At 41.3% G+C, this 22,262-nt stretch overlaps 1 protein-coding gene across 1 annotated transcript in view; it reads left to right on the forward strand.

The window, feature by feature from the left end:
* dnah2 (dynein, axonemal, heavy chain 2) overlaps positions 1-22,262 on the forward strand; it is a gene marked incomplete at both ends in the record, with an annotated part of 56,718 nt that overhangs the window by 23,989 nt on the left and 10,467 nt on the right. Inside the window, 35 exon segments of the mRNA XM_079166369.1 lie at positions 106-304; positions 307-354; positions 357-358; positions 708-805; positions 1,074-1,263; positions 1,979-2,159; positions 2,313-2,440; positions 3,153-3,305; positions 4,244-4,369; positions 5,047-5,265; positions 5,658-5,775; positions 6,486-6,622; positions 7,207-7,344; positions 7,510-7,668; positions 8,440-8,592; positions 9,619-9,710; positions 9,894-10,089; positions 10,646-10,870; positions 11,103-11,207; positions 12,749-12,937; positions 13,506-13,591; positions 13,822-13,952; positions 14,160-14,309; positions 14,461-14,628; positions 14,871-15,031; positions 15,478-15,617; positions 16,781-16,913; positions 17,009-17,148; positions 17,547-17,757; positions 17,955-18,071; positions 18,377-18,518; positions 19,360-19,529; positions 21,503-21,619; positions 21,780-21,944; positions 22,117-22,239. Of these exon segments, the coding sequence (XP_079022495.1) occupies positions 106-304; positions 307-354; positions 357-358; positions 708-805; positions 1,074-1,263; positions 1,979-2,159; positions 2,313-2,440; positions 3,153-3,305; positions 4,244-4,369; positions 5,047-5,265; positions 5,658-5,775; positions 6,486-6,622; positions 7,207-7,344; positions 7,510-7,668; positions 8,440-8,592; positions 9,619-9,710; positions 9,894-10,089; positions 10,646-10,870; positions 11,103-11,207; positions 12,749-12,937; positions 13,506-13,591; positions 13,822-13,952; positions 14,160-14,309; positions 14,461-14,628; positions 14,871-15,031; positions 15,478-15,617; positions 16,781-16,913; positions 17,009-17,148; positions 17,547-17,757; positions 17,955-18,071; positions 18,377-18,518; positions 19,360-19,529; positions 21,503-21,619; positions 21,780-21,944; positions 22,117-22,239 (5,010 nt within the window).

Raw genomic sequence — 22,262 nt, forward strand, 5'->3', positions numbered from 1 at the left:
GATTCAGCGTATCAGCCTTTTCGGCACCATTTGAAGCCAACATAATGATGTTAAGATTTTCCAATAAACTCTTGAGCCTTTGCTGTGTCTGTCTTTATCTCTCAGGTCTCCAAGCTTAAACGCTATTCAGAGATCATTCGTGGCAACTTGTCCAAAGAGATGCGTCTGAAGATTGTATCGCTGGTGACGGGGGAGGTTCATGCTCGGGATGTCATTGATAAGCTGGCCAGATCAGAATGCAAGGACGTCAATGCCTTCGAATGGCTCTGCCAGCTGCGACTATACTGGGAGAAGGTATGCTATGAGTGATGCAAGTAAGGAGAACAACAGATAGGAGACAGGATGGAGAAAAAGAAGGGTACAACAGGGAACATTTATCAAGCCATAATTTCAGCAACATTTTTTAATGGCTATAAAAATGAATTTCACTCTTGAATTTAAAAGCTAAAAGCAAAACTGTGGTAAAACAAATCAGTATAGATTTCGCTATTAATGATGAAGAGGTCTTTTAAAGGAACACTTTAAAAGACCTCTGCGACACAAAAACCCTCACTTTGTTTCATATTTGTTTCTAAATCATCAGCATTTCTCCCACTCCACCTTATGGCAGCAAGAGATCAGTTTTGCTGAGCTGAGATGAGTTGGAGGGAAACAAAGAAAACATCCACAAACTTATCCATTTTCTGGTTTGTTCGTTCTCCAAATAGGATGACTGCATAATCCGACAGACTAACACACATTTCAAGTATGGCTACGAGTACCTGGGCAACTCTGGACGGCTCGTCATCACTCCACTTACTGACAGGTCAGTCAATCAGTGCAATTCGTTGATTGATGCATCAACGCATCAATCAATCTGTCACGTGTCAGTTAAGTAATTCATTAGAAGTTAATCAAAGTCTTTTACTTTTATTTATATTATTTTTAACATTCAGACAACTAAATGAGTTCCATCTTCCATTCTGGGGACTGAAAACTGAATAGATTTGCACTGATGCCAGTATTTTGTGTAATTAAATGTCAAGTGAATTAGGAGAGTAAATGTCAGTCTGTAAATGCTTGACTGTGTCCAGATGCTACATGACTCTGACCACAGCACTCCATCTCCATCGGGGGGGCTCTCCTAAAGGCCCAGCTGGTACTGGGAAGACAGAGACAGTCAAGGACTTGGGCAAAGCTCTTGGCATGTACGTCATCGTGATCAACTGCTCCGAAGGGTTAGACTACAAATCTATGGGACGCATGTACTCTGGCCTGGCACAGGTAAGAAATGCTAAAGGGAAAATGATGACGGTGACGACGATGACTGTACTTTGAATTATTATGATGATGATGTCAGCCTAAATAAAACAAGGTAAAACAGTATTTTGTATACCTTTGAGTGACTGAATATGCTGTTGTGTTTATGTTAGGGATAGCACTTTTTTACTAACTAGTTATTGAAACACTCTTCTCATTTTTGGTTCAGATTTTTTTTAAACGTAATTGAAACTAAAACTGTGTTAGTAAGTAGTAAATTGCTCCCTCTCGCTCTGTGTGTGTGTGAACCAGTGGTGGAAAAAGTACCCAAACAATTATCAAAACTACAGTGTAAATATACTGTACTTAAAGTACTCACTATGCAAAAGGTCCCGTTTAAGAAAAAAATTCCAATTAGTGATGCATTGATTTCAACTACTTTATATACTGCCAGGTAGCTTAATCCATAATAAAAGTAAAGTAACAAATGGTGCCAAATAGATGTAGTGAATTAAAAAACTACAACATTGGCTTCCAACATGTATTGAAGTAGAAGTATAAAGTAGCATAAAATACTTAACTACACGTACTTAAGTACAGTAGTTGAGTAAATGTGCTTAGTTACATTCCACCACTGGTGTTCAGCTCGGGAAATAAATAATCCTTGTAAAACTTGTGTGTTTTGATTTTTTTTTTACTGCATGATTTGTACGTATTTCATTGTGTCCACCCTGGACAGACAGGAGCATGGGGGTGCTTCGATGAGTTCAACAGAATCAACGTCGAGGTGTTGTCGGTGGTGGCCCAGCAAATCCTGTCCATCCTGTCCGCCCTCTCAGCTGGACAATCCAAGTTCCATTTTGACGGACAGCAGATATGTCTGGTCCCGTCGTGTGGCATCTTTATCACCATGAATCCCGGTAGGTCAACACAAATACACACTGCATGTTATGCAAACTATGTTGAGGAAGTAGTTTTGGATATTTTCAGAGGATGTTTTGGTATGTTTTTTTTTGTCATGAAAATAAATGCATAAAGGTTTTTTTTCTCTCCATTTGCTTTTTTTGCCCTAGGTTACGCTGGTCGTACTGAGCTTCCAGACAACCTCAAGTCCATGTTCAGACCTATCTCCATGGTGGTTCCAGACTCTACCCTAATCGCTGAGATCATACTGTTTGGAGAGGGCTTCACCGATTGCAGGGTATTGCGACTCAAGGATTTATTATACTATAATCTTTTATGTGAAGAGCTCAGGCAGGATTCAATTCAATTAGAAATGCACTGCTTGCCTTTTCATTATGACAAATTCAGTTTGGATTTTCATTATATTAGATTACAGTCTTGCAGTGTTTATATAATTTATTCATCAAGGTTTTTAACAGACAATTCTGGTTATTGCACTGTACATGCCATGTAATGCAATATTGTTAGGAAATGTGAGCGATTGGAGCCTCAGCTGAACATAGATCAGAGGATGTCGATCTATCTGTTTCCCCACTGATTTCAAGCTCCTTTAAGCAGTGAGCGCTGGTCTGGGATCAGTGCCGGAATAGGGTTCAGTGAAGGGTCATGGTGTGAGTGTATCGCGTGTGTGTGTGTGTACAGGTATATTTGTGTAAGAGTGAGTCTTACCACAGATGCTCTCTCTTGCTGCAATGCAAGCTGACTGTAGAGTTGAAAACTGAGCTTTGAGACATGTCTTTGATGCCCACTAAAGCAGCAAATGGGAAGTGATGGATTTATTTACTGCTAAGTCACTCTGACTCATCTCATGTTTGTACTGTAAATTTAAATCCTACTTATGGTGAGAGTCACCTTTCTACCTCTGTCTTCTTTTGTTTCTTCCTTTTCTGTCTCTGTAACTCAGTAGCATAAAGACGCTCTACCTCTGTCTCTGTTTTTTCCCCTCATAGAACCTGGCAAAGAAAGTGTTCACCCTGTACTCCCTGGCAGTGCAGCAGCTGTCTAAATTGGACCACTATGATTTTGGCCTGCGTAGTCTCACCTCCATGCTCCGCTATGCTGGGACGAAGCGGCGCTCTTGCCCCGACGTTCCCAATGAACAAGTAAGTCTCTTTCTCTCGCGCTCTCTCTCTCATGTACAACAAACCAATCTACTGGGAACAGGTTATGTTCACTATAATCAATCCTGTTCATACTGGCGATTAACAGATCCCTTTTCGAATGCACTACCAAATTAAGTGAGAGGTAACGATATCTATAGTCCTAATTCACAGGTTTCTATAAAGCTGATGGGTTAGTCAAATCAAGTGGATATCTCCCACCGTTAGAGTGACGGTGCGGCTCAGGCCGCATATTTCTATTTCCAAGCTGGGTTTTGAGAGAGTAGTTACGGAGCCTGACCCGAACCAGACAGGGGTTCTGTTCCTTATGTCCGAATTGACCCGAATCTAACTCAGTCAAAATAATCACTCCGAGCGCCAGAGCACACTCTGGCAAACAAACTGGACCGTTCGTAAATTCAGAGCACTGTTAGAACAAACCGTTGGATTATTCAGAGCTCCACGCTCTTGGAGCAACTGTAGAGTACCAAGCGCAGTGAATGTGTGATGAACAGCTGAAATCACACATTCACGCAGACAGTCCTCCATCATTTTGATTTATCTTTACGCTATCTTTGTACTAAAAAGAACTTGAGGCACCACGTTAAGTTGACCAAACACTATTTCTTGACACTCTACACTGCAGATCAACGAGGAAACGCTGTCTGTGGAAACACAAAGAGGGAATTTAATTTATACTTATACTTAGACTGTAACTTGCATGGGAATAGCAAGCAGTTGCTGTGACATGCATGAGCTTAAATGTGAACCCAAGCTGTGCTGTCATCTCTCCTTTTGGCATCCTGTCTGGCAAATGATAGGAAACCAGCTCCTATAAATGTAGCTAAACTAACTACTGTCCTTCCCTTTCAAATAAACTGAACTTTACTATATAGGGAATGTAGTTGTTAGTTGATCTGACTTTGTGCCTCTGTTCTCAGATCCTGCTAATGGCTATGAAGGACATGAACATCGCTAAGCTGACCTCTGCTGACGTGCCACTGTTCAATGGGATCACCCGTGACCTGTTTCCTGATGTGGAAACACCCATTATTGACTATGGCACGGTAAGTCAGCCATATGACAGTGTCCCTTCTTCTTTGATAAAGAAATACCCAAACTGTTTTTATTTCTTATCTTCTTCAACTGTTCAACTATAGTTCGGTTGCCCCAGAATTTGTCCTAACTGAGAGCTGTCAGTTCTTCTTAATATTAATTGTAGCATTAATATATACTAGTTAAACCACATTTAGATGTCACCATTGTCTCTGCATATGCTGTCTCTGTCCTTCTATGTGGCTGTCTCTTTGACTTTGCTGGAGAGGGTTGTGTTAGCAAACATGTGTGTCAGAATGTCCATGAGCATGAGTCTGAATGTGATTGTAAAGACTGCTGATAAACAAATATATAGAGGACTTTAATTATTTAGATATATAAATCATCGCATACATTACATGTTTGTGTGTGCAAAAGAAAACCAAACATAGTGCACAGTTCCCTTTAGCAAGATTATCTCAATAGTAGCAGATTTGATGCCACATTATTTTCTTATCTTGTAGTCTGAAAACTGCTGTATGAGCACAGCCACATGTATAACCCAGAATATACCAACTTAATTCCACTTGACCCTTGTACGTCCTGGTCAAATACATAACAAGTGTTTGTATCTTGACACTGTCACTCAGGGTATCACCATCACTAACTCACTGATCAACATTGATCTTTTTCTGTCATTTTATTGCAGTTGAAGGAGGCTATAGAGGTGGAGCTTCGTCGGAGCGGTTTGCAGGTGACTCCTTTTACCGTGACCAAAGTCATCCAACTTTATGAGACCAAAAATTCTCGACACTCCTCCATGCTGGTGGGCAAGACAGGCAGTGCTAAGAGTGTTACCTGGAGGACTCTGCAGATTGTCCTCAGTTCCCTGCACCACAAAAAAGAGCTTGGCTTCAACCTGGTCCAGGTGGGTGTGGAAGGAAAAGAAAACTAATTTATTGGCTAATACTGTTCCTTTAAACAAAAGGAATGTTCTTGCATCACAAAAAGGGGCACTAGTTTTTCTTCTCTTCCCGTTTTCTTCCTTCTTATTTACAATTCTTTATTCTTATTTTTCAGTTACTAAAATCAATTCATGCGTTTGTAAACTCCTTGCTCTAATCAGATCAGGGGCTGCAAATGATTGCACAATTAGCAAAACAATGCATGTGCTCCACAAAAAGCTATTGTTTTAATGTGTTCTCATCCTTTTAAGCTCTGTAGCTGACAAAAAGACTTTGTAATTATGATCTGTCATTATAATGCATCTATTAATGCAATCATTTTCTCTTCCATGCCTTGGTCCCTGTGGTACAACAGGATTATCCTCTGAACCCCAAGGCAATGAGTCTGGGAGAGCTGTATGGAGAAAATGACCTCTCCACCAATGAGTGGTCTGACGGAGTGCTTCCCTCCCTCATGAGATCAGCCTGCGCAGGTGCTGACACTAAACACACACTGCTGTGAATAAGTCTACACACACTAGGGACTTATTATTCTTCCTCTGGCCGCATCCCATCCCATTTCTAATAGAGTATTCATGCAGGTTTTATTTTGAAAAAGTAGTATTAGTAAACGGTGAAAAGTGAGAAAGGAGCATCTTTGCCATCTTGAAATGTAGCTACGAGCCTGAGACTACAGCGTTACACTTTATAAGCAGTTGTTTCAGACAGTTCATTTAACATTGTCATCAAAAACACATTTTCTTTGTTTCACCACACATACTCATCCTCATGGAGCACGGGAAAGCTTTATGTTGCTATTAATGTCCTTTTTTATCTGTCTTCCCTAAGATTTACTGAATTACAAACAGATATGGGCACTAGCCCACTCGTTGCAATCATTGTAACCATCTTTAAAATTCTTAACGACCAGAAAGTCCATTAAAACTACGAGGGGAAAAAAGTTTTGATCTAGCACACAGCACTGTAGTTCCAAAAATGTTTTACTTTGCCATGCATCACACACTGTTGTACATTGTAACTCGTTTTTGCATAGATTTTTGTGGTCAATATTTTACTGGTTTTCTAAAACAAAAACCAAAAGTGAAAGTATTTTTAAATCAAATTGTTTAAATCAAAAGGTAAACTGGTGAATATTACATACAATATAAGTAACAGAGTGAACATTATTCTGCCACTATATCAGACGAGAAGCCAGATGAGAAGTGGATTGTGTTTGACGGGCCTGTTGACACACTGTGGATAGAGAGTATGAACTCTGTCATGGATGACAACAAGGTGCTCACGCTCATCAATGGAGAGAGAATCTCCATGCCTGAACAGGTGAGAACAGCACAAGAAACCAACACGACATTTTAACTTTTCATAGCAGGAGAAGCTCACAATACCAGGACCCTGTAGCTGAAACAGCTGAATTTAAATCAGCACTGTTTCTTAAGGTTACAATGTAAGATGTCTTCTTTTCAAAACTAGGAACTAGGCATTGCCTACTTTCACCAATTTCTAAATGGAAAGTAGTGCAGTTCTCCAAAGGACACAAACTTGGCTGTTTCTTTGACAATGATGTCAGCATTCGGGCTCTTGAGTAGAGAGCATAGTAACATGGGAATTTTACTTTTACAATAGCAGTTGTTTGGTGTAATAAATGACATTAACACACTGCTGTATGTATTTTGTACAATTGTTTTGATGTTGTTTGTTTAGTAAACGTATCTTTGTTCTGGACGCACACATGATGCACTCTGTGGAAACAAATTTCCCAGCTTTTGGAGAATAAATCTTATTTTGTTTATGGTCCTAGATTAAAAAATGAAACTGATAAGAAAACAGAATCCAATTAATTACCATGTATTTTTGTATCATAGTCAACCATGTACAGTAAAACTCTCACTATTTGTTTGCCACAGGTGTCTTTGCTGTTCGAAGTGGAGAACCTGGCAATGGCCTCTCCAGCTACAGTTTCCCGCTGCGGTATAGTCTACAACGACTACACTGATCTGGGATGGAAGCCATCAGTTCAGTCCTGGCTGGACAAGCGACCCAAGGTACAATTCATTCACCTAATAACTCATAGTCATATTCTTTCTTTATGAACAAATATTTTAGAGGACCATATGAAAACCTTTGTGAATGACACCTGTTTTATTCCCTTATTTTCTGGTACCCTTTCCGTTCCATCTCCATTTGTTAATCTCTCCATTTCTCCACAGGCTGAAGGGAATCTTTTAAAGCGTTTGTTTGAGAAATACATAGAGAGCACACTGAACTTTAAGAAGAGAAACTGTATGGAGCTGACTCCCATCACTGAACTAAATGGAGTAACCTCTCTCTGCCGCCTCTACGACTCCCTGGCTACATCCAGCAATGGGGTAAGACAAATAGAGTACAATCTGTAACCTCCACTGCACATTGTAATCCCTCTCAATGACAACCATTTTCCAGCACACCTTAAATGTTGATCCTTAATGGTATTTCAATCAGGAGAGACAAGTCAGATGAAGAAAAGACAATTGTTTATTGTGAACAAATGATATGTGCTGATAAAGTCTTCAGAGTCTTTGGCACTTGGACTCTACAGGGAGATTTGTAATTGAGGAGCGTCTGCCCTGAGCAGCAACAAGATAAATCCCCCCGTGGAGTCCAGACACTGGTGGTGGTGGTGGCTGATGATGCTGATAGAATGATGAGTTTGATGAAGCTGATGAATCTGCGAAGATTGGGCAGAGATGGGGAGGTGGAGGGTTGCGTAACAGCATCATGAACGTACTGAAGGTAGAGAGACAATCATATTTAAGAGAGACAGCAGCAAGATGATAGGCCAACGATGTAATTGTGTGGTTGTGATATTGGATAGAATAGAGCAGCTGATCTAGACAGCTGATCAACATGATCAACAGCCCCGAAAAATAACAGCAAGGAAATAATGAGTGTGCATGCGGGATGAGTGATTGGCAGATGTATGAGAAATAAACTACGGGCTTAGGCATGCAAGAGTAGAGTCTTCCTGACTGAACTTACGCTTGAGCTTCATGTGTTGTAACTGACTTCAGACTTGTGACTGAAATTAAGCAATACATTTTAAAAGCATTAAAAAGTAAATCCACATTTCTGACATTATCTAATTTTCTCCCTTTCTCCAGGTGAATATTTTGGACACAGAAAACTTGGGTACGATGGTGGAACTCTGGTTCGTCTTCAGCCTTATCTGGTCCATCTGTGCCACTGTTGATGAGGATGGACGCAAGAGGGTGGACAACTTCATAAGGGGGATGGAAGGCACCTTCCCCTTCAAGGTCCTCTTTACAGCACATTTGTTTACACTCTTATGACATACAAAGTCAGTCAAACAGCACTCTCTTTTCACTAGTCTGCTTGCTTAGACCAGTGCTAAGTGTAATGCAGGTTGCAACTGCTGTGGCTAAATGTTATGTTTTAGTGGCTTTGGCAGGCTAGGGGGCTATGACTACAGAAATTCAACTACAACAGTTGATATTGCAAACACAGGTTGATACCGTGACAGTTTAGAAAGTGAGTCCCATTTTGTTCCAAATTGTTCCCTAATAAAAACACAATAACCCAGTGGTTCCCACCTTTTTAGAAAGAAAGGTTTTCAGATTACACCCATCTTTTTTTCCAATACATTTAGACTTTTGAAATAACTGTAGAACTGAGACAATTACAGAGATGAGCAGCGCCGCATCGCTTGCTGTTTGTAAGTGTGCGTGTGCCTGTGTGTTTGAGAGAGCGAGAGGAAGATATCGTGGAAGTTAATGTTTCTGTAAGTTATTAATAAAGATTTGATCGTCAAAGTTATAAATGAAGCTTCAGGCTATTCTATGAGGCTCTACTTCGTCACATTTTCTTTTGATTACCGTCAGCCGAGCACTTGTTTTGTTTTGTCTCGGAAGCATTGTCTGGTTTTCTTTTCGTCCCTGTCAAATATGGGTCCATTCTATAAACCTACAGAAGATTTGTCTGAATGAACAGGATTGCTATTGTGACAGCAGATTTGTTTACTGTTCCGCTGTGAAAAAGATTCTGACGTCAAAACATTAGTTGTCTGGCGCCCAACACTTTGAGAACTTCCGCAATAACCTGCATTTCTACAATCATTACACTAATCATTAACACTTTATCAATATGATGTGTTTCAAAATTGCAAGCATTGGTTTGATTAATGTAAGCATCTTAAATGCACCACAGGCATATTACTAATAAGAGATAATTCTGTGTCCATTCCCACTGTCCATCAGCAAACTGAATGAATCTATCTGAGCAGGCACCAACATTCTCTGATCTTTTCATGTAAACTCTTATAGGACACGGTTTATGAGTACTATGTGGACACCAAGAACAAAACCTGGGCTTCTTTTGAAGATAAGCTGCCAAAGGGCTGGCGTTTCAATGCCAAGTAAGTAATGTGTTGTTATGTATCTGACATCAGCTGTTGTAAGCATATATGTGTGGGAATGTGGATGTTTTATCCTTTACACTCTCTGGCAAAACAGTTATTTTTACTTTTGAATAAACACTTTATGGTATAACCTACCACTAACATCTGCAATGCATCTATATTCCTCCCTCCCTCCTGCAGTGCTCCATTCTATAAGATTATGGTTCCTACAGTGGACACAGTTCGCTACAACTTCCTGGTTATGGCTCTGGTGTTGGGTCAGTACCCAGTGCTGCTCACTGGGCCTGTGGGAACTGGTAAAACCTCAGTGGCCCAGAGTGTCCTGCAGGGCTTGGATAACAAGTGGGCTGCCCTCACTGTCAACATGTCTTCACAGGTTGGTTCAGGTCTCATTAATGAGAAAGATGACTACCATGATTTATGATCTGAATGTCCACTGGACTGCAACACACATGCTGTCAAAGGGTGTAGAGAGTGGTAGACTGTAGACTGTTCCCCTTTCTTGTTTTCTCAATCTGTGTTATGCACTACAGTTTTTCTTTTTCTTCCCCCAATGTCATTCAGAAAGTGCATTGATATAAGCTACACATATTTGGATGTCACTAAATGCTGTTTCCCATATGGCATTCAGTGGACAGTTTATTCCAGAATGAATTAGATTTCATTTGTTTGCTTCTGTATCTGACAAATTTGCAAAAAATAATTACCAACAAAGTTGATTTTCATCTCCATAATGGAGTGGAGTCCATAATGCCATGAGTTCTTAAACAGAGATTGTCTTATTCTGAATGTTCTAGCCAAAATACATAGTTCAAAATATACACATTGCTGCATGTTATTGTCACATGCTTTAGGTTTTTTCATACTATACTGTAAGGTACCCAATGAAACATACCATTGGATCATTTCTTTGTGTCTCTGTGTCTGTCTAGACCACCACTAATAACATCCAGGACATTGTGGAGAGCCGCATAGAGAAGAGAACCAAGGGGGTGTTTGTGCCAGCAGGTGGGAAACGCCTGCTGTTGTTCCTGGACGACTTCAACATGCCGGCCAATGACCTCTTTGGCTCCCAGCCACCCCTGGAACTGCTGCGCCTCTGGATCGACTATGGCTTCTGGTATGACCGCCAGAAACAGACCTTAAAGTTTGTGAAGGTGAGAAAGGGCAATTTGAACGGAGCAGAAGTGAGGTCTGTTTTTGAATTATTGGGAGATTAATATCTTATCATTTGTTCTGCCTTCTTAGTGCTTCCTCCATAATCGCCTCTTTATTTCCATTCTCTCTTAGAAAATGGGTCAAGAGCTTTACATGGGTAATGTTTATTTCACAGGTGAGTGTTACTGACGCCATAAAACTGTTTTCTGTTGTGTTTGTCTGCTTTGTTAGGACATGTTCTTGTTGGCGTCCATGGGGCCCACTGGTGGAGGGAGGACTCACATATCTGGCCGCTTACAGAGTCGATTCAATCTCATCAATATGACCTTCCCTCATGTAAGTCCCGCTGACCTCTCCTATCTTCTTCCTTCTCATCTCCTCTCTTACCACTGAGGATTAAAGTTAACAACATTGTAGTAACTACTTGAATTTTACTTAAAAGGCTTTTTAGATATATATTATTATATATATATATATTTTTCTGTCCCTTTTATTTCATCAAGGTTGATGGTGGTAATATTCAACCTGTCATTTTATCATCTTCAATCCCTGTTTATCAATCACTTTTAGATCTCGCCATACAAGAATGACCCTGATTATGATTGTAGCTTTCCTTTCCTTTCCTACACTCAGTGCTCACTCCCTCTTCAGCTCACCTCTAAGCTGTGGTCGAATAGTCCTTTTTGCTTATAGGAAGGTTCCTAACTGAGTGAAATGACCGCCAAGTGGCCGCCATGATAAGAGCTGTTTGAATTTACTAAATGCTAAGGAAAGGTGCTTCCTTGCTTCCTTTATTAGCTCCTTTAGCATAGGAAACACTGGACCTTTCTCTTCGAAAGGAAAGTAGATAATTCCGCCCCACAATTCCTTGTGGCAGCAACATTTAAAGTGACGCACTATTCGGCCATCCATGAAAACAAACAATATGCTTATCTTACACAGGTTTAACAATCATACTCATACCACAGTCATAAAGTAATGGGATTAATGTTGATGAATATGAATAGATAGTGACAATCCTTATGTTTCATATGTATTTATTTTCTTCAAACATGTAACAAATACGTTTTTTCAAAAATAATAATTGTTCAGTGTGACAACAGCAGGAAGGAAGGAGCTCCGGTTGCTCTCCTTCACACACCAAGAGTGAAGCAGCCTCACACAAGAGAAGCTCTTTATAAAGTCCGCATGCTATTTACTAATATATTTCATGTATTAGTTGTGCTTATTGTAGTCCTTCTTCGTTGTAGTTTCACAATGGCAGACCTATGTCAGTGAAATCCGGCGTCACATCATAATTGCATAGCTTAGTGAAAGTGTAGTTGGATTCTCTAAACACCACGGTTGTCTTTCACTAACTCCTTATGAATTCTCCATCAAATCTTTCCTCGACCCCATGACATCTTTCATAGAGGTCAAGGAAAAGTGGTTAGGAATAGACGTTAGGAGGTCATTTTTGGACTTTTGGACCGCAGCCCTAGTCTCTTCTCAGTCTTTTTCAATTTTTTATCAAAAACTCTCATCTTTGTTGTTGTGCTCCTTTCAACCTTTCCCAGTCCATCTTTTCTTCATTTTATTTGTTGTGGCTCCCTCAACTCCTCTCCTCTTTTGTATTGCCACATGAGGGCAAAATGCATTTGATTTTGAAAATGACTGGAACCACATTGCACTCAGAGTAAACCCCTTTAAACACTTGCTTTGACACTTGTGTGAATTGGACAACATGAAATTGACTTATCACACCTCATATAAGATTCTTATTCTGTTCTATTCTTCCCTTGGCCAGTAACACTTTGAAATCTATAAATGTTATTGACACGGCTGTATCATTGACAAGATGTACCACACTTAAACAGACCTGTTTTCTCTGCATGTAGGAGTCCCAGATCAGGCAGATCTACAGTACCATGATCAACCAAAAGCTGGAGGGTTTTAAGGAGGAAGTGAAGCCCATTGGAGAAGTTTTGACTCAGGCCACCTTAGAACTGTATTATGCCGTGACAGCTCGTTTTCTTCCCACTCCAGCCAAGACCCACTACCTCTTCAACCTCAGGGATATGTCCAAGGTACACAATAATTCATAGATATGAGTTAAAGCGATACACCAGCAATATACCAGCACACACATACATACAGTACGTAAAATGTGTTTTTCAAGAAAATCCAACTAGAGCCTGGGGACTTCAACTCAACTTCAACTTAGGAACACACTCTATACTAAGCCTCACACTGGTAATTGGGGTAACCAATATCAGGGGAGACTGTGGCTCAGTGGTAGAGCAGGGTCGTCCTTCAATCGGCACGCTCGTCCATATCGATGTGTCCTTGGACAAGACACTCAACCCTAAATTGCTCCTGTCTGCTCTGTATGAACGGGCATGAATGATTAGTTAGAGTCCTGATGGAGAAGTGGCACCTTGCCCCTGTCATCAGTCTATGAATGGGTGTGAATGATGACATGTAGTGTTAAAGCGCTTTGAGTGGTCAGAAGACTAGAAAAGTGCCGTACTAGTACAGTCCATTTATCACTTTCTTGAAAGTTACTGAGAGTTTATATAACTTAACCTGTATAGTTATGTGACTTAGGTCACAATGGCGCTCCATGATTTTTTTTCAATGTTCCACCCATTCTAGGTGTTTCAAGGTCTGCTAAGAGCTCACCCAGATTTCCATGATACCAAAAGCAACATTGCTAAACTGTGGATCCACGAGTGCTTCAGGTAACGAGAGTACATGTTTTTCAACAAATCTTTGACCTTCTCACAGTCATATAGCATATTTACTGTAGTTCCAGCTTCATCGTGTCATTAGTGTCATTGTCCCTCAACTGAGGCAGAGGACATGTCCATCTGTGAATGGCTTTCTACTTTATTTTACATTGGCCAAAACATACTTTTGTTGGGTATGTATTGGTTAATATTTGTTGTCTATGTTTTGTTGTTGATTTCAGGGTTGTTTCAGACAGGCTGGTAGATCACAGTGACATGGAGGCCTTTGTGGCTTTGCTGGGGGAGAAACTAGACTTACTCTTTGACCTCAAGTACCACAACATCTGCCCGAACAAACAACCGCCAATATTTGGTACATTTGTATCTGCACACACACAAACATACATCCACCCAGTAATGTCAATTTCACACCAATGACTGTAATTATTCTCTTACAATTAGGTTAATGGATTGGTGAGTCAAGCATTATGAAACTGTTAGATTAATGATTACACCAGAAGATATGAACGTGTTAACGTGTGTTTATTTCTATCTGTGTGTGTGTTTGTGTGTGTGTCAGGTGATTTCCTGAGTGAGTCTAGTGTGTATGAGGAACTGTTGGACATGAATGGTCTTAAGAAGTTCATGGAGACCCAGCTGCAAGAGTACAACCTGACACCCGGCGTAGTGCCCATGAACCTGGTGCTCTTCCAAGACGCCATCGAACACAGTGCGTCTAAAAACACAACGCACACAAATCCACACACACCCTCATACACATATTAAAATCGACACGCAGTCAAAAAACAAAACAGGGCAGTTATAAGAATACTGAGCATGTAATTAAAATGTATTGGTGATATTACATTTTTCCTCCACAGTAACCCGTGTAGTACGTGTGATCAGTCAGCTCAGGGGCAACATGCTGCTGGTTGGTGTTGGGGCCTCTGGCAGACAGAGCCTGTCTAAGATGGCTGCCTTCATCTGTGAATACCAGGTATTCCAGGTGGAAGTCACCAAGCAGTACCGGAAACAGGAATTCAGAGAAGGTGAGATCAAACGCGCTACTACCAGATGTTTGAGAAAAGGAAAGCATGACGATATCGCCTATTGCTTGGAAATTAAATCGAGGAAAACGTAAACCAAAGACGGATATTAAACAATATTAGAACAACAATGTACTCAAATATATTCTTTAAAACAGTTACTTCCTCTTATCCCATATTCAGTCAGCTACAATATATATATATATATATATATATAGGAAGTTTTTTTCTGTCCTTTCTTTCAGACATCAAGAAGCTGTACTGGTTGACTGGTGTGAACAACAAGCCCACAGTCTTCTTGTTCAATGACACCCAGATCGTAGAGGAATCCTTCCTAGAGGACATCAATAATATCTTGAGCTCTGGCGAGGTGCCTAACCTCTACAAGCAGGACGAGTTTGTTGAGGTCTGTATTTTATATGTATATTAGGTATTTTTGGCCTCCTGTCTTTGCATCTGTCTAACTCTATTTCCTATATTCCTATCTTCTATTTTCATTTGTATTTGTATGCTTGCATTCATATTATATTTGTGGTTTAAATGAACTCAATTCACACAGAAGATAGTGAAGAAAATAATCTAGGCTGAGTTTTCTTTTTGGCATTTTACAAATTATTCTTGCTATAAAGTGTGAATGTTCTTTGAAGATAAAAACCTCCATGTTATGCCAAGACTGACCCGACTGTAGTGGTCGACTTACAGTCTGCTCTTGAAATCGTACTTAAGTAACATACAGCTTCTCATATGTATTAATCTCACATTCTGTGGCATCTGTAGGTCATTCAAGTTTTTAACCTTTTTAAACCTACTTCCAATTCTCATAACATGTAATTGTTGTCATTCTACCTCTAGGTGTGCAAAGCTCTGACAGAGTCTGCCAGGGACAACAATGTAACGGAGACTCCTGACTCCCTGTTCAGCTACCTGATAGAGCGAGTCAGGGACAACCTGCACATAGTGCTCTGTATGAGCCCAGTGGGAGAGTCCTTCAGGTAGATTCAGATTTTGTTTCTTGCAGCACACTGTGCCCTATAATATACCTGGGTTAGCAATATGTTCCTCCCTCCTCTTTTTTTCTCTCTCTTTACTGTTGACACAAATGTTCATGGAAATGAACACAGTATTTATGCACAGTACAACTGTTTCCTGCATTACCCCTCAGCAGCTCCTCAAAGGTACACTGGGGACAGTAAGTCAGGCCTCACCATGACATCAGGCTGACTGACGCTTGTGTTGTCGAGCAAATGAGGTTTGGTCACTTTGGGGATTCTGTAGCAAGGAGCTGAGGCTCGCTGTATTTCCAAACAGTGTGGATTCTGTGACAGAGAGGGTCAGCTGTCTCCACATACACATACACACACACAGGGGCGAGCATGCATATTATACATACATTTTCTGTTATTCATTCTCTGTGTCCCGTGTCACACACATTCATACTTCAGATTTCTTCTCACAAATCTCCTCTTCCCCCTCAAGCAATGATAGTTTGGTGGTAATTAGTAGCATAGGGTGCTGTTCACACATAATGCTGCCCATTGGACTGGCAGGCACCATTACCCAGAGCTAATCACCAGTCTCTCAGTGACAAGTCGTCCTGCCCTCTGACCACTAGCTGCTATTACTGTCCATATCACACATTAGGACCATACCGGGTTTTTTATCACTCCCCCTCTTCGCCTTCTATGCCTCTTTTGTCAACAGGGCTCTAGCTATCAATAGCTACCGAGGAGAACAAAAGCACTGTCCTCTCCTGTCTTGGTTGCGCAGTGGTTGATGCACTTGTAAAACTTGTAAAGCCTTCATTTTATCGCAAAATTGTTCAATGCGAGACATAATTAAAAGGAAGGCTTAAAGGGAACCAATCTAAATGCCGATATTGTCATTATTCTATAGCCATTATGTAGTGCAATCAACATTTAATTCATAATGATAATTTATAGCCTTTTGCAGCAAAAAACAGCATTCGTTTGTATGACTTTGAAGCATATCCAGGATGCATTACGGCTTCATTATTTTCTCCTTATGTTTTTTCTTAAACAACTGCCAAATACACCCGCACTAATATACAGACCCTGTGTCCACAAGGGTGTAATGGAGATCATTATATCAACAAATTATATCTGAATACAATTTATAAATGTCTGTTTGCCAACAGGAACCACATCCTCCAGTACCCAGCGCTTGTAAACTGCACCACCATTGACTGGTTCTGTGAGTGGCCCAAAGATGCTCTGCTGGAGGTGGCTGAGAGGTACTTGGATGGACTGGAGTTGGGCTCCTTGGAGGGGGTGAGGCACACACACACATAAATACACATTTTTACGTGTGAGCAAGTTCATCCTCATGTATATTGTATATTATCTATAAAATTCTGATGTTGTAGATCCAGACAAAGGTAGCCAGTGTCTTCGTGACCACACACCAGTCGGTTGCACAGGTCTCCCAAAGGATGAAGTTGGAGCTGAGGAGACATAATTATGTGACAGCCACCAACTACCTGGAGCTGGTGTCTGGATACAGAAAGTAGGCACCTTTAAACATTCTCTTTCACTTATTCTTGCTTCTCTTTTCTCCTCTCTTCATACCACCTTCAAACGCTTCATGTGTGTTTTGAGGGCCATATAGATTGTTAACATTGAACTGGTCCCATTGTAAGCTCTGAGTGTCAGTGCTCACACCAAGATAATGCATACATTAGGTGTGGATGCTCTCGAGTCATGCATCAGAATAGAGCGAAACCAGAACAAGCAGACTTATAACACAAACCTGGTTAATTCTAGCATGGAAGTGATTCACTTTACAAAATCCCCATGTTACTCATCTGATTGCTTTTATGTGTGTGTGTGTGTGTGTGTGTGTGTGTGTGTGTGTGTGTGTGTGTGTGTGTGTGTGTGTGTGTGTGTGTGTGTGTATACATCCAGGTTGTTGGCAGAGAAACGCAGTGAACTGGGGGAGCAGGTGAGCAAGCTGAGTAATGGCCTGTTCAAGATCAATGACACGCGGGAGAAGGTGAAGGCCATGTCTGTAGAGCTTGAGGAGGCCAGGAAGCAGGTGGCAGAGTTCCAGATACAGTGCGACGAGTTCCTGTCCGTCATTTTACAGCAGACGACGGAGGCTAACAAGCAGAAGAAGGTAAGCAAGACAAAAATGTTTGCATGCGCACACAGTTATTAAATAGATTTCAGCAATAATTTGATTAACACATAATGTGATTCACACCCACAAAAGTTCACATTCGTGGTTTGTGTTTGGGAAGGTCTAAGGTAGTTTGCTAATAGGAAAGATGCGTATAATCAGTCAGTGACACATTGGTGTATGTTTGTGTTGAGGTGGTGAGTGCTAAAAATGTGAAAATCGGGGCAGAAGAGTTACAATGCAAAGCCATGGCTGAGAATGCACAGAGAGATCTGGACGAGGTCCTGCCTGCACTGAATGAGGCCATGAAGGTAGAGCTCTTTTCTATTAACTGTCATAATCCTTTCAGTCCCTCTGTGTGTAATTACTGTAGGTGCTGACTTTGTTCATAAATGTGTCTGGTTGAACTATTTCCTTGATACTTGATGAGTAATAATCCTCCACCTTTCAGTATATTTGACTGCTCTGCTTCTCTCCAACACTAATATAAGCACCTTGCCATTTGAGAGTGGGGCTTTCTGGCTGTCTAAATTTCAATTAAACATGACTCAGCGAGCAGTACACCCTGCCTTCTTACACCCACACATTCTCTTTTCCTTCCTCCTTTTGCACCTAGGCTCTGGAGTCTCTGAATAAGAGGGACATGACGGAGATCAAGTCATATGGCTGTCCCCCAGTGCTGGTGGAGACAGTGATGCAGGCTGTCATGACCCTTCTGGGCAAAGACCCTACCTGGGCAGAGGCCAAGAGACAGCTAGGTAAGAGAGACATTTCCTGGATTTTGCAATTATAATAACGGATTCAAATTAAGTTTGCTGTTGAGCTGTAAGTTTATAAGCTGCAATCGTCCCCAGTTCAGTGGGACTGAAACAGAAACCCAAATAGAAGAACATAAAACAAAGGTTAGCAGCTAAGGGTAGATTAAACACACTATTTGCACACACTCAAACTTTAATAACATGTCTCAGATCAAATTTATCAAAGAGACTTTCACAAAGCAATTCTATTCCAAAGGGTCATTTGATCGGGTTTTGCATTTGGTTTTATATGACCAGAGGCCTCATGTTTTCGTGTTGTCCATCCGTCCGGTACTTTCTCGTAATATCTCAGGAATACCTGTAAGGAATTTCTTCAAATTTGGCCACTTGCACTCAGGGTTGAAATGATTAGATGATTAGGTTTTTAACCATAACTCAAGAATTCATATGTTAAGTATGACAATTTCATATCCTTAGGATAAAGTGATGAATTGACGCCAGTCTAGACAGACATGCATTTTAACTGCAACATGACTGGTTGGTGGAGGCCAACACATGAGGCGCTAATTCTGTTTTTTATTAGATTCTACTTTCAAAAGACTATTTGTGTAAATTAGGTCTACATTGCAATATTTACTGGAACACAAGTGAAGATAATCAACCTTTAGAAACTGCACTGCATTTCCCTCTTGTTGATCAAAAAGCTGTGGAGTTGTCATGACAATAGATAAAACTAAAAGGTGAAGGAAAATGAATTAAACTGAGAGACACACATAAGAGCAATTTGGCAAAAATAAGAATGTTCATGGTTTTCTGACCTATGTGACTTTGTTTCTGGCAGGTGATTCCAACTTCATCAAAACTTTAGTTAACTTTGACAAGGACAATATAAGTGGCCGCGTGTTGAAGAATATCGGCCAGTACTGCAAACAGGTAGACTTCCTGCCAGAGATCATCGGCAAAGTATCACTAGCTGCCAAGTCCCTCTGCATGTGGGTCAGAGCGATGGAGGTAATATGCTGGCTACCAGCACACAATCACACACACACTCTTACTCACACTTACAGATATGAAAAGTCACCATAAAGCAGTGGCGGGCGGTGGATTTTATACCTGGGCCTTCAGTGCTGTTCTACACTTCTAATAACCTCGTTATGACGTCACAGCTACGGGTTATTATTTGTTTTGTGTAAAAGCCGCATATTCACATAACACTGCAACATTTGACAAATGAAATAAAATGTTACATGAAGTTCAACACCTATCATACAAAACACGAAATGCAGAGTGCAGATACATGAATACGAGCATGACGGGACGCTGCGTCATACCGGACATACAGTCCAAATCAGGGGTGCCCAATACGTCGATCGCGATCGCGGAGGTAGATCGCATGTCATTCTTTTCTAACACACGGGTCACCACGTATGCACAGTGAACCGCGCGAGCTACTGCAAAACTCCGCGAGCAAATTAGTCAGCCTGATGCAGCAGTCGCTCCCCTGCAAGCACCGCTCTCCCGCAAGCCCCCCCGCCCCCGCCGACGAAGGTCCGGCAACAGCCGCTCCTCTTGCGATCAGCAGCACCCCCCATTCAAATATTATTCATAAAAACGCCACGATAGACAAGTGAACAGTAGAGGTAAACAAACGAAGTTCACTTACCAAATGCAGTCTATCCTCCTTTCTTTGTTGACAAAGAGTTTAATCCCAGTACATCAGTTCCAGTAAGAAGTCCTTCTCGATTCATCGACGCAGTCGAGCCTCCCCAGTTATATTCCGGTGGTCGTCTTCGGCCGTGGACCGGCCGTGGACCGGTGAAGGGCGGGCCGCGGTTGTGGAGCTGAATTCCCTGTGAACGTGGTCGTTGAGTTGTAGATCCACTCAAGTCTCTCCAAAAGTACCGACGCTCAGTTAAAATGAAACACATTCCCATCCATAACATGTGCAACGCTTCTCGACTTCCTGGCTGGGTCAGGGCTGCTAGCTTTGGGGTCGTTTCTTACTGTCCAGTTTGTTCAGAAATGTCCTTGAGAAAAGCGTTCCCAGTAACTCCACCACTAAATCCGTTTCTCCTCCTTCCGCCATTTGATATTAAAAAAACAAAGCTAGGTAAAATGTCTTTCAAATATTTCCACTTGAACTCTGTCTGCTACAACCAAAGCTCTGCTGCTAGCAAACATGTTTCGCGGGCACATAGTCACGTGCCCGCCCACTGACCAATCACAGCACACTCTGCACCTTGCGGGAGAGAGGCATCAAGCTGCAGTAATGCTGACGTAACTAGGCCTGCAAACCGCTCTGGTGCGGCCATGAATCTCAAACTAAAGATCTGATTGGTTGAATCAACAATATCGTCCCCATTCAATTTAAACGGCACATGGCAGCACTGGGTGAGTCTGCAGGCTGGGGCCTCTCTTCTTACTAGAGACACAGAGGTGAAATCTGATTGGATAAAAGCTCTACTTAAAACAAGCTGCACTGGAAGCAGAGCAACTGAGGAGCACAGTAGCTGTGCAATGAGAAAATAAGATAATGGGAAAAATATTTTTATAAATTATAATACATATAAGAAAAAATTAAATGTATTTAAGAAAAAATATTAAATTATAAAATAGCTATAACTTTGTGATTCTGTTTAGGCCAGCAGAGAAGGCTTTGCAGGCCCTGACGGCCCGCCACTGCCATAAAGCCCCAAGCTCACGTAATAGTTTGTAATTAATCATTTGTAGCTAATTGTTGTTGAAATAGTTAGTAACTGAATGCATCCACACAATGTCTCTAATATTGGCACATTGTACACACGTACAATTCAACAATGAGCTGTATGCATTAAGTGCATTACTGCAGCAGAAAAAAGCATTTGCTATAGTGAGGATAGCAAAGGTGCTATCACAAAACAATTGGAGCTTTTTGTGAAATGAATACATGAACAGGAAAATAGGTGGCAAAACTGAATCCATGGATGTGTGCATTGTTCCTCCAGGTTTATGGGCATGCCATCAGGGTGGTGGAGCCCAAGCGGGCTCAACTGAATGCTACCATAGCCGAGTTAGCAGAGAAACAGGCTGAACTGGCTGCGGCCCAGGACAAACTGCGAGAGGTATGGAGCCCAGTGCATCTAGCAAGCAGCCTGATAGGCATTTAGACATGCATATATATATGTATATGAGTGCAACAATAGCATTATAGTGACTCCAATTTACATATGATAGGACTATTTATGATGAATTTATATAATTGCTGTGCGTGTCTGTGGGCAGGTGGGGGAGAAGAAAGACCAGCTGGAAAAGGAGCTCGGTGAGAAGCGGATCATGAAGACAAGTTTGAAGGAGAAATCCGATGAGATGGAGATTAAACTGGACCGAGCTGACAAACTGGTGACTGGACTGGCTGGAGAGAGGGTTCGCTGGGAGGAGAGAGTTGCTGTAGGCCACACACAAGCACACACACACAACAAAAATATGAACTCTTCTACTACTGAGAATCTGTCTTTTCTTTCTGGGCGGTTGTTTGGGGCAAGGTAGAAACAAACATCACACAGTACAATACATAACTCACACACTCTTGTATACACTCATACCCATGTATGTGCTTCAGGGTCTTGAGGAAAACATGGGATACCTGGTGGGAGACTGTTTACTTGCAGCGTCTTTCCTGTCCTACATGGGACCCTTCCTTTCCAACTATAGAGATGAGCTGCTTGCCATCTGGATGAAGGAGGTGAGGCACACAGACACACCTCC

The sequence above is a fragment of the Pholis gunnellus genome (assembly GCF_910591455.1).
Source record: "Pholis gunnellus genome assembly, chromosome: 9".
In the NCBI taxonomy this organism is placed as follows: Eukaryota; Metazoa; Chordata; class Actinopteri; order Perciformes; family Pholidae; genus Pholis; species Pholis gunnellus.